Source organism: Natrix helvetica, assembly GCF_964273705.1.
Source record: "Natrix helvetica genome assembly, chromosome: 5".
In the NCBI taxonomy this organism is placed as follows: Eukaryota; Metazoa; Chordata; class Lepidosauria; order Squamata; family Natricidae; genus Natrix; species Natrix helvetica.
In genome coordinates, this window is record NC_138551.1 from 18,043,744 (window position 1) to 18,057,879 (window position 14,136).

A 14,136-nucleotide genomic window follows, 5' to 3' on the forward strand; every position below is an offset into this window, starting at 1 on the left:
TTAATAGCCTATTTTGTCTGACGCTATTTCTGTCAAGATTTTGCTTTATACTATTTAAATACTACCTGGAAGTTGGATTGGGTTGTGCTTCTCTGTTCTGACAGAGGCTTCCCAAGAGCATGAAACAAACTCCTTCTCCCGGCAAAAAAACCCTCTTATTAATTTACAGCAAATTTTGCTCATTCACAGCAGGCAAATTCTTTCAAAGGAGGATTTACAGTCACAGACCTTATTTGGATTGGAGAGCTGACAGGCCGATATCTGCAGAACTTGGCAAGGAGTCTCGGAGAGTCACAAACCAATTAAGCGAACTAATTGTCTCCTGCAAACTCCACTCCCCTTTCGCTCCTCTTCATTCCCTATGGGAGGGGCCATTTGCTATACACCTGTGGCCTTACTCCCAAATTGACCCCTGTTCTTTAGCTGTTCCCTTCGTCTGGCAGCTCTGCAGACGCATACACTGGGAACAGGCTCCAGCTGTTCATCTGCCTCACTGATGCCTGCCTCTGAAGCAGGGGTGGGTTCCGGCAGTCACTACTGCTGGTTGGCTTGTGGGTGCGTTGCGTGCGCTTGATGTGCATTGCACTTGCATGCACAGTGCAATAAAAATTGTTCTGTGCATGTGCAGAAGCAAAAAACAAGATAGCGGAGTCTACATCTCGGGGTTCGGGGGCGTGGCAGGCTTGGGTCACTACCGGTTCCAGCGACCCAGGCTGCCAAACCACTAACAGTTCAGCTGAACCAGTAGGAACCCACCACTGCTCTGAAGGCAGCTGATAGCTGGCATACAGCCCTGGCCCTCTCTCTGCCTCTGACACAGAGCCCTCATCAGAGCCTTCCCCAGACTCGAGGACCAGTCCATGTTCCTCCCCAACCTCCTCATCTCAGAATCTGCTGCTAGCTCCGCTGGCCGCTGGCAGGCCACAACATTCTTTTTGTAATCCAGGTTTATGCCTATTCGATGCTCTTTCATACTAGGCTTTGATGTGTATCCATTTGCATTTCGCTTTAAAGCAAGCTATTTCAAACTCCCTCTGAAATGGAAAAACCTCTCCCCTGAAACAACACCGGACGGCATCTGATTGGCCTCTGTGAGAAACAGGATGCTGGAACAAATGGCTCTTTTGTGTTCTCCAGCCACGCTTTTCTTTCTCAGCTGAGTTTGGCCTTTAGAGACAGCTTGACTGATGACTGGAGCATGTTATCAATCAGACTTACCTTATGCCGATTTCGTTCTGAGCTGCTAATCGGAATGTGTAACCCACAGCAGGACACAGCTTTGTCACCTTGTAATGTTTTTGGTTCCCAAAGTAACATTCTCTGAAAACATTGCTCCTTTTCCCCTGGAAGACAAAGGTGTGGATTCTTATGAGCTCTTTCAATTTTCTTTGTTTCTTCCCAAAGCAAAGAGCATTTCCTTCTGACTGGATATAAACAGCTCATCATTTACTCATCTTCGCAGTAAGATGCAGCCTTTCTAGACATTTCCACTCAACTACTAATCTCGCCTTTCTATCCTGTACAACACGTTTTAACCAGAAGAATGGCTTCACGGCGATTCTCTGAGGGCGGGGCAGGTGAGCATGATGGAAAATGAAAACGATATCCAGATGCACAAAGGGGTCATGAAAAAAATTATCCTAAGGGGAGAGGATCAATCACTGGGAGGTGGTGTGGACAAATCATTCCTTCAATTATTTCTAAAGAATGAGGGTGGCGCAGTGGTTAGAGTGCAGTATTGCAGGCTACTTCAGCTGACTGCGAGCTGCAGTTCAGTAGTTCAAATCTCACCGGTTCAAGGTTGACTCAGCCTTCCATCCTTCTGAAGTGGATAAAATGAGGACCCAGATTGTTGGGGGCAATATGCTTGTAAACTGCTTAGAGAGGGCTGTAAAAGCACTATGAAGTGGTATACAAGTCTAAGTGCTAGGGGGAAGGAAGAGTGGCAAGGGGTACCAGCATCTTGGCTTCAACAGGTAGGTGCCAGGCTCCAAAAACCAAGAAAGACACATTGAGGTTCTTTTAAGCAATTTCCCTTATTGTTCCTCACCTATAGACAGAAATCTTGCCACATTAAAACTAACCACTTGCTACATCCAACATCTACTGAGAACTACTAAAAATGAACCATCTTAGCTCTCTTTCGCTCACACAAACGATGTACACTTTGTTGTGTTTTGCTCCTCTGGAATACATTCTCTCCCTCCATCACAGCGGCTGAAAAAATTCCCAGGAACCAGGAACAATGAGAAATCCCACCAATGGGAAACTGCACCTCAAGAGGAAATACTGCAAAAATATCTATCCTTTGAAATATCGGCAGATGCACTCAGCAATTCATTGATGCAGCTTTGGCCAAATTTTGACCTAAAGGGGCCGTTGGGTGACACATATCATGATAGTCCAATATTGCAAAAAGCAGATGCAATGTTAGCATTGCAGTGGTGAGATTCTATTCTCCGGGCACCAACTTATGGCATCTTACAGTTACCTCAATTGTTGAACATGTATGTGGGAACTGGGGTCACTGAAGGATAAGGGCTTAGAATCCAGGAAACTGGAGATGGTGTTCGTATCCCTTCACTCCATTTTTCCATTCTCTCTCGGTGCTTTTGCAATTAATGCTTCCAAGAAACATTAAGAAATATTTGTGGCCAGATTTTATTCTCTTAATAGTCCCCCGTCCCTCCCTGATTGCAACATTTTCCGCAACCACCGAAGAATAGGGTTTGAAAGGAAATGCTATTCCTCCAATAAATCCCCCTTCTGACCTCTTGCATTGGACAATTAGGACGTTTGTCAAATTTAAGTGGCCCAGAACTTGTTCCAACAACAGGCTAACGTTTTAGATGCAAAAGCATCGACGGAAAGATTCGGAATAACCTTTGGGTGCTGCTGCTCGGATTATTCAGATTCTATCCTTCACATGTGCTCAGAAATACGCTACCAAATTTGACATTTTCATGTTCCTGAGCTAAATTCAGATTGGAGCCATTTCAATGGTTTCACAAAGTGTCGTATTTCATACTCCAACTGCTAATGACACCAGAGGTTGGCTGACATTTCTAATTAATGTAGGCATTAATTGCTTGGAAATCTTCTCAAGCAAGCTGCAATTTTGGGCAAGAAGCAAAGGCAAAAATGATCCACTTGACTTACTGATTTCTTGGAATCCAAAGCTATTTCTCACCCCCCCCCCCAATTCATGTCCCACATAAACAGAATGCTTTTACAAAGATTTGTCCCCCTTTTCTACAGAGGAGAAGAAACATAATGCTAATTTATCAAAGGTCAGGCAAATCCTCTCTCCTACGTTCCAAAATTTCACAATACTTATGATTGTCTTAAGGTCAGCAGCCCTGGGACAAGCCTACTCACTCTATGAAAATATATCAATTGTGCTTTGACACTGCTGGAGAAAAACAGAGCAATTCTGCAGAGTTTATACAAACAAAAACATCTGTTGAAGAAACAAACTACTGTACTAATTCACTCTCACATTTAGACACATGTTGCCTGGATATATTTCCTGGGCAAGATTATCTACAACTAGCTGATAACCTGTTGCTGCCTGGGTATTTATTTATTTATTCCCCTTTACTAGAGAGAGACCTCTTGTGGAGTACTGTGATTCCACAGTGCTGTAACAGTAGAAGCCATTTTAAGGCACAACAGGCTGTATCTTAACAGAATAACCCCACCAAGGGCCAGTGGTGGGATTCAATTTTTTTTTACTACCGGTTCTGTGGGAGTGGCTTGGTGGGCATGGCGTAGTGTGGCTTGGTGGGCATGGTGGGGGAAGGATACTGTAAAATCTCCATTCCCTCCCAATTAGCTGGGACTCGGGAGGCAGATAATAGATGGGGGCAGTCAGAGCTGGTATTTACTGGTTCTCCGAACTACTCAAAATTTATGCTATCGGTTCTCCAGAACTGGTCAGAACCTGCTGAATACCACCTCTGCCGAGGACTGTTAGGGGTGCCTTACCCTCAGAGCATTTGTTTCCAGAGGCTAAGTAATCTGTGTGCCAAGTTTGATTGAAATTCCTCGAGGCATTCCAGAGTTATGGTGGAACACACACACACAGATTTTTATATATATAGATTGTGTACACAAGATATATTTAGAATTATGGAATTAGTTGTAAATGTGAGGGAAAAGGTGGTGGGTTGTTAAAGAAAAAAGAAGAAACCAACCATTTAAGCACACCTATTGACTCATACTTACGACCATAATTGAGCCCAACATTTATATTGCTAAGTGAAACATTTGTTAAGTGAATCTTACGATCTTTTTTGCCATCGTTGTTAAGTGAATCACTGCAATTGTCCAGGTAGTAACATGATTGTTAAGTGAATCTGATTTCCTCACTGACTTTACAAGAGTCAAGAAGGCCACAAAAGGTGATCATGTGACCTCGGGACACTGCAACTGTCATAAAGGTATGTCAGTTAGTAGGCATCTGAATTTTGATCACATAACCATGGGGATACAGCCCAAAGTGTGAGAAATGGCAATAAGTCACTTTTTCAGTGCTGCTGTCACTCTGAATGGTCACTAAATGAATTGTTGTAAGTCGAGGACCACCTGTACATTTCTCTAGCTCAACTATCAGAGAAAGAGAGAAACTGAGGAAAGAGAAGATGGGAGGGAAGGGATTTAGAATCTGGATGCAGGATAAAATTATTGCAATTGTAATTAATAAATTAATTGTAACTAATAAGTTGAAAACTCTCCTTCTAAAATTATTATTTTTTCTATCATCACAAGAATCACCAGAAATTTCTCCTATCTATTTATATATAAATGTGTGTGTGTGTTTCAGCATAACTCTGGAACGTCTCGAGCAATTTCAACCAAACAGACGACTCTCTGGAAACAATTACTATGGGGTTAAGACACCCCAACCCCCCCTTAGGGTGTATGTTCTGTTAAGATACAGCTTGTTGTGCCTTCAAATGGCTTCTACCATACTGCCATAAATGGCTTCTACTGTACAGCACAGTGGAGTTGCAATGGTAATGGCTTCACAGTACTCCACAAGGGGGCTCCCTCTGGTAAGGGGGAAAATCCAACATTAGATTGGTCTGGACATTTTCAACAAGGTTTTGATTATTTTTGAGAACAAATATGTGGCCATGATCAATAAAACATTACTGCAACTTGGCCTGCCTGCACGAGACCAACACAATGTACTTCACACAGATTACATACCAGAAAAGAACTACAACGTCAAACAGCTTAGTGCAAATATCGCGGACAAGAAGCTACTTCTAAAGCTAGCAAAATAACAAGGTGGTATCACTTTCCTTGATGCTTCTGGGGGCACAGGGAAAACATTTGTAGCTAATTTAATTGTCGCTAGTTTATCTATAAAATGTCAGTATATTCTTGTAGATGATGGATCAAACATTTGCTTTTTCTTGTTTGTCCTTTCCTTTTACTGTTATAACTGAGTTGAGAAAAGGTATGTAAAACCATCCCTTGAAGTTATAGCTGCTGCATCACTCCTGCAGTCACCTAACTGCATTTTCAACCCACTGCGCCATCCTGAAGCCAAGCGATCAGATTTTGCGACTTTTGTGAAAATTTCCAGCCCAAAATGGCAAGACATCACCATTGGATAAGTTAAATTTAGACTTACTACCATGTGATTCACATAACGAATGGGTGATTTGCTGTACAACCATGGTGGCTCGCTTAACAACCATCATGAAAAGAGTCATAAAATTGAGTCCAGTCCTGTGGTCACTTGACCTACGGCAGTAAAGGCTTATGACCAAAATTCAATTGTAGTTGTAAGTCAAGGGCTATTTCGTATTAGGGAAATGTAAATTTTATACTGGAAATGCATTCCTTTACAAACCAGACTTTGTAGACAAACGTGTGATTTGGGGGCATTTGACTCCCACAGAAATGTGGTTATGTGTCAGACTGTTTTTGAAAACCTGATTTTACACTTGTCTGTTTTATAAAAAAGCAAAGCGAGTGAAAAAGAAAGATTAATCCTACCGCCACACCAGCGGTGGGTTGCTGCTGTTGCAGTTGCCTATAAATAGATCTGCGCATGCGCAGAACATTAAAAAATGGGGGGGGGGTAAACATGCCACACCAACCGGGGAACTGGTTTGGAGGCATGGCAGACCTGGGTCGCTGCCAGTTCTGGCGACCCAGGCCAACAAACCACTACCGGTTCAAAAATATTCAGAAATGCTCATTTATTTCTAAATAATGAATTAACGAACCAGTGGAACAATTTTTCCATGTTCTCATTCCCTTGCATTTGGATAAAGCATGTAGAGACAAATTAAGATAAAGGACAAAGGTTTTTATTTTCTCCTTCTAAAATAATTGGCACACTTACTTCATCCCACTCTAAAAGGTAGCTGGTGATTCTTGAACCATTGTCAATTGGGGCCTGTGTAAATAAACATAAACGGAAGGTTGGAGAAGGTCATGGAATAAATGTTATTCAAAAAAAAAAAAAAGACACCAGAAAATTCCCCAACAGGAAGCTTAGATCAATGGCAGTGCCATGAAAAGAAAAACAGGATCATTATGAATCTCACTGATGCCTTAATGCTTTCAAAAAAGGGCATGCTATCATCCAGGAAGTGTAGGAATTCTTGCTCTTATTAGAATAGAATAGAATAGAATAGAATAGAATAGAATAGGAATAGCAGAGTTGGAAGGCACCTTGGAGGTCTTCTAGTCCAACTCCCTGCCTAGGCAGGAAACCCCATACCGTTTCAGACAAATGGCTATCCAACATCTTCTTAAAGACTTCCAGTGTTGGGGCATTCAAAACTTCTGGAGGCAAGCTGTTCCACTGATTGATTGTTCTAACTGTCAGGAAATTCCTCCTCAGTTCTAAGTTGCTTCTCTCCTTGATTAGTTTCCACCCATTGCTTCTTGTCCTACCCTCAGGTGCTTTGGAGGTTACAACATCATTAAATTATGCAAGAGAGTAAAAGGTAAACGTAAAGATTCCCCTCGCACATGCGTGCTAGTCGTTCCTGACTCTAGGGGGCGGTGCTCATCTCCGTTTCAAAGCCAAAGAGCCAGTGCTGTCCGAAGGCATCTCCGAGGTCATGTGGCCAGTCATGACTAAACGTCGAAGGCGCATCGAACGCTGTTACTTTCCCACCAAAGGTGGTTCCTATTTTTCTACTTGCATTTTTACGTGCTTTCAAACTGCTAGATTGGCAGAAGCTGGGATAAGTAACGGGAGCTCACTCTGTTACACGGCGCTACGGATTTGAACTGCCAAACTTCCTGATTGAGAAGCTCAGCGTCTTAGCCACTGAGCCACCGCATCTCACTCATGCAAGAGAACAGTAACATATTTTAAAAGAGCTGGTGTGGTATGTTAATTAAGATGTTGGAGTTGACCTGGGAGTATCAGGTTCAAGAGCACCTTCAGCCACGGAAGTTCATTTGAAAAAGGGACTTTAATCTACATCACTCGGAACACCTGTAGAAAAGGTGGGATATAAATTTTACACATAAAATTTGTACAATGGAGATCTTGGTGCTCTCTGAGGTTGGTTGATTGCATGTGAATGTTTCAGAGACTAAACAACCATTTGTCTGAAATAGTATAGGATCTCTTGCCTGATCCGAGGGTTGGACTAGCAGACCTCCAAGGTCCCTTCCAACTCTGTTATTCCCTTACATTCTGTTCTGTTAGGTATCACCAGTGCTAAAACGTATGGGATTTTCTTCCTGTTTATATAGAGTAGCTTACAGTGTTGATTGGCTGTGTGATTTCCCCCCCTCCCCTTTGTAGTTCTTTGATTAAGGTAGATACCTTTATTTGAAACTTGTTTAACTTGAACAATTTTGTCCATATCAATCCCTTTATTAGAAGATGTATGTTGACATGGTTAATACTAGCCTAACTGTCGGAAATAGCATATTGGGTATTTTTAAAACAGAAAAGGTTGTATTTTATATATAGTAACAGTAGTAACATTCCTACTAATTTTTAAGATGAGAATCAGTGGTTAAGATCTAAGATCGCTCAGGGTTAAGGCAGAAAACAGCCCTTTAAAAAAGATCCACAAAGTTGTATGAAATAATCCAGTTCCCAACTAAAAGAGGGTTAAAATTCCCTTAAATCTGAAAGTAATTCTTATCGCGTTGGAAACTAGGCATTTTCTCCAAACTCGATTACTGACAATTTTCTTTGCCTTGAAAGGAAACCTGTAATTCAGTAGAAGAGAAACCATTTATTCCGAGTTTCCAAACCTCTCTCTTGCCATCTTCTGGCTGTTAACATCCAGAAAAGTTGACATTGAGGCCTTTGACAAAAATAATTAAAGTTCCTCTTGGGTAGTATGGGTTTGCTTCTTGTTCTTACCGCCTCTACTTTTTGTTATCTTTTGTTTCTTAAAAAATTATTGCCTCGTTTTATTTCGGGCTAAATTGTGCTTGTATTGCAGAATCAATCAATCAATCAATCATTATATTTGTGTTTTTATTTGTGAATCAGCCAGGGAACTTTAACTTGAAAGGTGTAAAAATGTAAGAAAAAATAATAATTAGCAAGTCTCAGTTTTCCTGCTAGCTAGGTGGGAAAGATGCTGGCTTTCCTGGCTAAAAGAACTTTATCCTTTCAAAGTGCCTTGTTTGGATGCAATGAAAAACAGTTAATTTTTTTTAAGTACACAGACACAATATATGTTCACATGCAGAGAAAGTCAAACAGTGCTTCCTAGTTTCACACCTTCAGGGTATGGTGGAGTGATACACCTTCCAATCATCAATTTTATCTACCTGGGGCTCAGTGATGGGTTCTGGATCCCATTGCAACCGGCCCGGCGTCCTCCGCATGAATGCAGTGTGCGCATATGTCTTACCCTCCAGCGACACCTCCATGAGCCTCCGTAACGCTCCAGCTGCTCGGCAGAGCGTTGCGCAGGCACTGTATGAGTCGTGCATTTGCGTGGAAGCGCCGAAGAGTTTAAAGACAGGTAAGGACAAAGGGCGGGTGGCGGGCCCTCTAGAGCACTGTACCAGAACTGTATGTGGTGCTCCGGCCAGGCACCAGTACGCCTGTACAAACCCACCACTGCTGGGGGTTAAGGAGAAGAAAATGGAAATCTGAAGAATTTTAGAAGAGAGAAGACTGCCTACACACACACATTTTCCTCAGAAGATTTACCTTCCACTGTAAAGTCAAGGAATTTTTGGTCCTGTGTGAAGGCCTAGGTGGAAAAGGACATTCTGGAGCACAGCTACGGGTGATGAAACTGACGGGTTCTGAGCAAGATCCTTTCACGGAATTGTACATAGCGTGTATCCTGAAAAATGGAACAAAGTTTAAGAAACTGCACTTATTGTTATTATTGATTAATAGTTATTGGGTGAGTTTCATGACATTACTCAATCTATCAAAAGAGCCGCTAGGTTGGCAGAAGCTGGGACAAGTAACGGGAGCTCACTCCATTATGCGGTGCTAGGGATTTGAACTGCCAAACTGCCGACCTTTCTGATTGACAAGCTCAGCGACTTCATCACTGAGCCAGCGCGTCCCTTCTAAGAGCACAGTATAAACATAATTATGTGAACTTTTTAAAAGGATTGCTGCATGCAAAAACACTAGATTAGGCACATTTAATTATGAATTAATGTATTTAGTATCATTACCCATGATTTAACAAGCTCCCCTGCTTCCCTGCTATAGGAGCAGTGTTTTAATTCCTACACAATGTCTGGAGGAGTTTTAGCAGAAATAGGCAACATCAGGGCCTTCATTCACACCTGAAGCCCTTATTGTGACTCCGAATATGAGACACTGGTGAGAATTAGAGCAAATTTATTCATTTACAAATTTCCCCCATCTGGAGTTATAGTTTAATCATTCATACTCTGTACATGGCCCTAATCAAAAGTCCTAAATTATCCAGGGGCCAATTTTTTTATTAGACTGAATTTCATGAAAAGAGACTAGACAGAAAAAGAATTGGATAACCAGGTCACTTTAGCTGTAAGGAAGCAGGATAGACATGTTTTAAATAAATAAAACAAAGATGTCTGGTTAGGTCAGATTAAAAAAAGACCCCAGTATTATGCAATGGATTGAAGGGAAGAAGAATTACCGGGTTTCCCCAAAAATAAGACAGGATCTTATTTTCTTTTGACCCCCAAAATAAGTGCTTGGCCTTATTTTTGGGGTGGTCTTATTATTTTTGAGGTGCAGGAGGTGGCAAGCGTGGTCACCTCATGGCTGCTGCTGTGTTGCAACATTTTCAGGGAGGGCTTATTTTGGGATGGTGGTGGCTTATTTTCGTGCATGTGCTCAAAAGCTCGATTGGGCTTATTATCCGGGGAGGTCTTATTTTGGGGAAAACAGGGTATATTGTGCTGATATTAGTAGTAAAGGACCATGGCACCACTGGGGGGTGGGGGGAGATACCAGCTCCAATGCTTAAGGGTGATTACTCAGTTTCCAAAAAAGAACCTTCCAGAGTACATAAAATTAACTGCATTCAAGTCTAGACAAATGCCTTGCCAACTCTGAGTCCAGCTAAATTTAGTTTTATTTTTTCAAATGGCGATGCCACTATCCTGATCTAACCCCACGGCTGAGCTGAAAATGTCTAAGGGTCTTTGTGCTTTTGAATGGTTTTCTTCCTCTCTGAATCTCTCTTATGAGAACATGCACAATGAATCAGAATTTATCAGGAGAAGCAAGAATTGTTGCATTCTTTAACAATTATGCTAGCAACAGGGCTCAAAATACCCTACAGTTTTCACACAACCCCCTGTATCAGGGGTGGGTTCCTGCCAGTTCTAACCTCTTCTATAGAAGAGGTTCCACAAATCTACAGTGCCGTTTAGAACCGGTTTCAGCTCCCGCACCCCCCCCCGCCTGTCCTCACATCATCAAGATGAAGAACGAGGAGGAATTCTGGGACTTGAAGTCCACAAGTCTTAAAGCTGTCAAGTTTGAACATCTCTGGGTTTTTTTTTCTAAAGGGTTAGGGGTGCAAGGGTCTTGTAACTTGACAGCTTTAAGACTTGCACACTTCAATGCCAGAGTTTCTGAGCCAACATTTTGGTTGCTAAGCAAGAGCGTTGTTAAGTGAGTTTCAATACATTTTACAAGTTGGCCACAGTCACATGGCTGGCAAGCCACTCCCACCCGGTCACATGGCTGGCAAGCCACTCCCACAAAGCAGGCCACACCTACAGAAGAGGTTCTAAAAATTTTTGAAACCCATCACTGCCCTGTATGCAATGTAATTTCATTTTAATGTATGATGATTGGGGTACATTCAAAGTGACAATAAAGTTAGTCTAAGCCTAAGCATATGAGGGTTAATATTTCAAAAAATAGCACTGAGCGTTGAAAATATAGAAGACTGTTCTTTGTGGGACACATTCAGGGTGGGATTCAGCTGGTTCAGACCACATCAGGAGAACCAGTAGTTCCGGTGATCAGTTGGCCCCGCCCACCCACCCCCACCCTATCCTCTCCTATATTTCCGTGTTTTTCAACTCCGCTGATTCACACGGCACAGTGGATTGCTGCGCCTCAGTTGTTTAACTCACTGGCGCTGCAATAGAAGGTAAGTTTTAGAGCTTAAAATTGGAGGTTTTTTAACGCTATGCACGCGTGCAAAATATGCACTCACCGAACTGGACACATTGGAATGTTATTACTTATTACCACTAAAATTGTGATATTTACATGAGCCACAATGGCACAGTGGTCAGAGTGCAGTACTGCAAGCTACTTCTTGTGACTGACGGCTGCCTGCAATTTGGCAGTTCAAATCTCACCAGGCTCAAGGTTGACTCAGCCTTCCATCCCTCCAAGGTGGGTAAAATGAGGACCCAGGTTGTTGGGGGCAATAGGCTGACTCTGTAAACCGCTTAGAGAGGGTTGTAAAGTACTGTAAAGCAGTATATAAATCTAAGTGCTCTTCTTATTGCTACTTGGGTCAAAATATAGTAAAAAGGCCTTTCATTTCTGGTACTGATAGCAGCTAGATTTTGGGTTTGTAAATTAAGATTTTTATGATGAGCCTCTTACATATTTAATCTTATGGAAGAATTCTATCTTAAAAATAGATGACAAGATGTTATGGGTGGAATCCAGAATAATTACTTTAAACCAATTGCTCTGTAATTGTTATTTGAAGGCTGTCTTTTAATCTCACATATAATGTTGTTTGCCTAATTAACAACAGTAGCAATAAAATGAACTCAAGTGTCCTGTCTTGACAACTCAATTTGGACCAGACGCCTTAGCTGCTTTTAAGGTCCAAATATTCTTTTATTTCTGATTAAGTTCATATTTGAAATCACACCCACATCCTATTTGTATCAAATGTTAAATGTTTTAAAAGTTGAAATCATTTCACACCTATGGGAGCAAATTTTAAAGACTAAGTTTTCATCAGATTTAAGACTGAAATCGTTTAATCAAAAGATTCTATTTCAAGTTCATAGAATAAAATAAGATATTATTTGAAATAATGGATGTCAGATTTTTTTTTCTGATGCTTATGTAAAAAAAATTGAGGAGTCTGATTTTTTCTTCTGATTTATCTTTTGATATTGTTAAATACTTGACATATAGGTGAAATGTTTACATATAACTTCCCATTTTCTTCTCATTGCTTTTGCTTTTTATTCTTTGTCTTAAGTTTTAATTTGTAATTTTTTTTTGTTTTTGTTGTTCATTGGCGGTTTTGTACTTATGATAGATGTGAATGGCCTGCTTACTTGCATTGGAACAAAATATAAAGATGTATTTCCCAGAACAGTTTATCCCTGCAAAACAACATCCAATTATTAATGACTGCAATCTAGACCTAAAATAACATCCTGATCTTTGTGTACTTTAATGGCTTGCCTTGATATAAACTCCGTTTTCATAATTTAGGGTAATAATAAAATTATTTTATCTGCTGGATAATTTCATAAAAAAACAAAAAAAAAAACTTCAGCAGACGGCAGCATTTGGCTAGTCTCACAGGTTAAGCAGGACTGTCCTTGGTGAGTGTTTGGATGGGACCCCACTTTCTTTTTTTTATACCTGACAACCACCTTTATTATTGATATGTGAATACAAAATGAAATAATATATGAAACAAAATAAAAAATAAAAACAAAGCAGCAAACTTTCTCAGAAGCATGAACGGGAGTTCAAATGATCTTTGTTACGGTGACTGGCTAGCGTAAATTTCTTTTTAAAATTCAGAAATATAGTCCTGGGTTTGGATGACTATTTGTAGTCAGAAGGGAGTTTCTGATTATAAAGAGAAATTCAGAAATTTGTTCCTCGGTCTGGCACAATACTCAAGAGTCAGGGGTGTCAAACTCGATTTCATTGAGGGCCGCATCAGGGTTGTTTTTGGCCTAGGGGTGGGCGTGGCCCTGGTGGGAATAGCCAGCTCAATGTCACTCGTGTTGGGGGCGCCTGTGAGGCCCTGAGCGCTCTGCCAGCGAAAATGGGCTCACGAGCTCCGTTTTCGGCTGTGACGGCGTTGCAACCCTCTGCCAGCGAAAACAGATCTCGGGAGCCCATTTTCGCTGGCAGAGCACTCAGGGCCCACAGGCCCCCCTCCTGCCTTGCAGGAGGGCCGCCTGCGAGGCACCACAGGCCGGTCCTTCACTGTTTCCAGGGTGGCCCCATGGGCCAGTTCTAAACGGCCTGCAGGCCTTTGAGTTTAACATCCCTGCTCAGAGCGGTTCATTAGAAACCAATGGAGCTAAGATGTTTACAAATTTAGGTCCTCTTAATTTAACTGAGTCTAAGTCTAGATCCATCCCACAATTCTCAGCTTCTGTGATTATTCACTCTGGCATGTTTATCTATAGCGAATGTTCCATAACAGATTTTCTATTTATTTCTTTCATCCTCCTGAAATGGCTGGCATGATTAAGCCACTAGTCAAATGTGAAAAGCTGAATTATTTCGTGGTCGTAGATACAAAATGTCATTCTTGTTCAGTGTCTTACAAAGGGAAACTGAACGATTTCTTCTGTTTTTAGAATACCATCTAGTAACACTGATTCTAATGACTTTATTCTTATTTCCAGTAATACTGACAAACTCTTCCTGTTTGTGAGGAATTACATCCAGTGTGCTTAGATGCAAAAGCATTCAGGACACAGAGA

General features: G+C 41.4%; 1 protein-coding gene across 1 annotated transcript in view; it reads right to left on the minus strand.

Moving 5' to 3' along the window:
• Positions 1-14,136, minus strand: part of FNDC3B (fibronectin type III domain containing 3B) — a 310,175-nt gene that overhangs the window by 78,895 nt on the left and 217,144 nt on the right. The window contains 3 exon segments of the mRNA XM_081953443.1: positions 1,219-1,343; positions 6,365-6,418; positions 9,167-9,305. Of these exon segments, the coding sequence (XP_081809569.1) occupies positions 1,219-1,343; positions 6,365-6,418; positions 9,167-9,305 (318 nt within the window).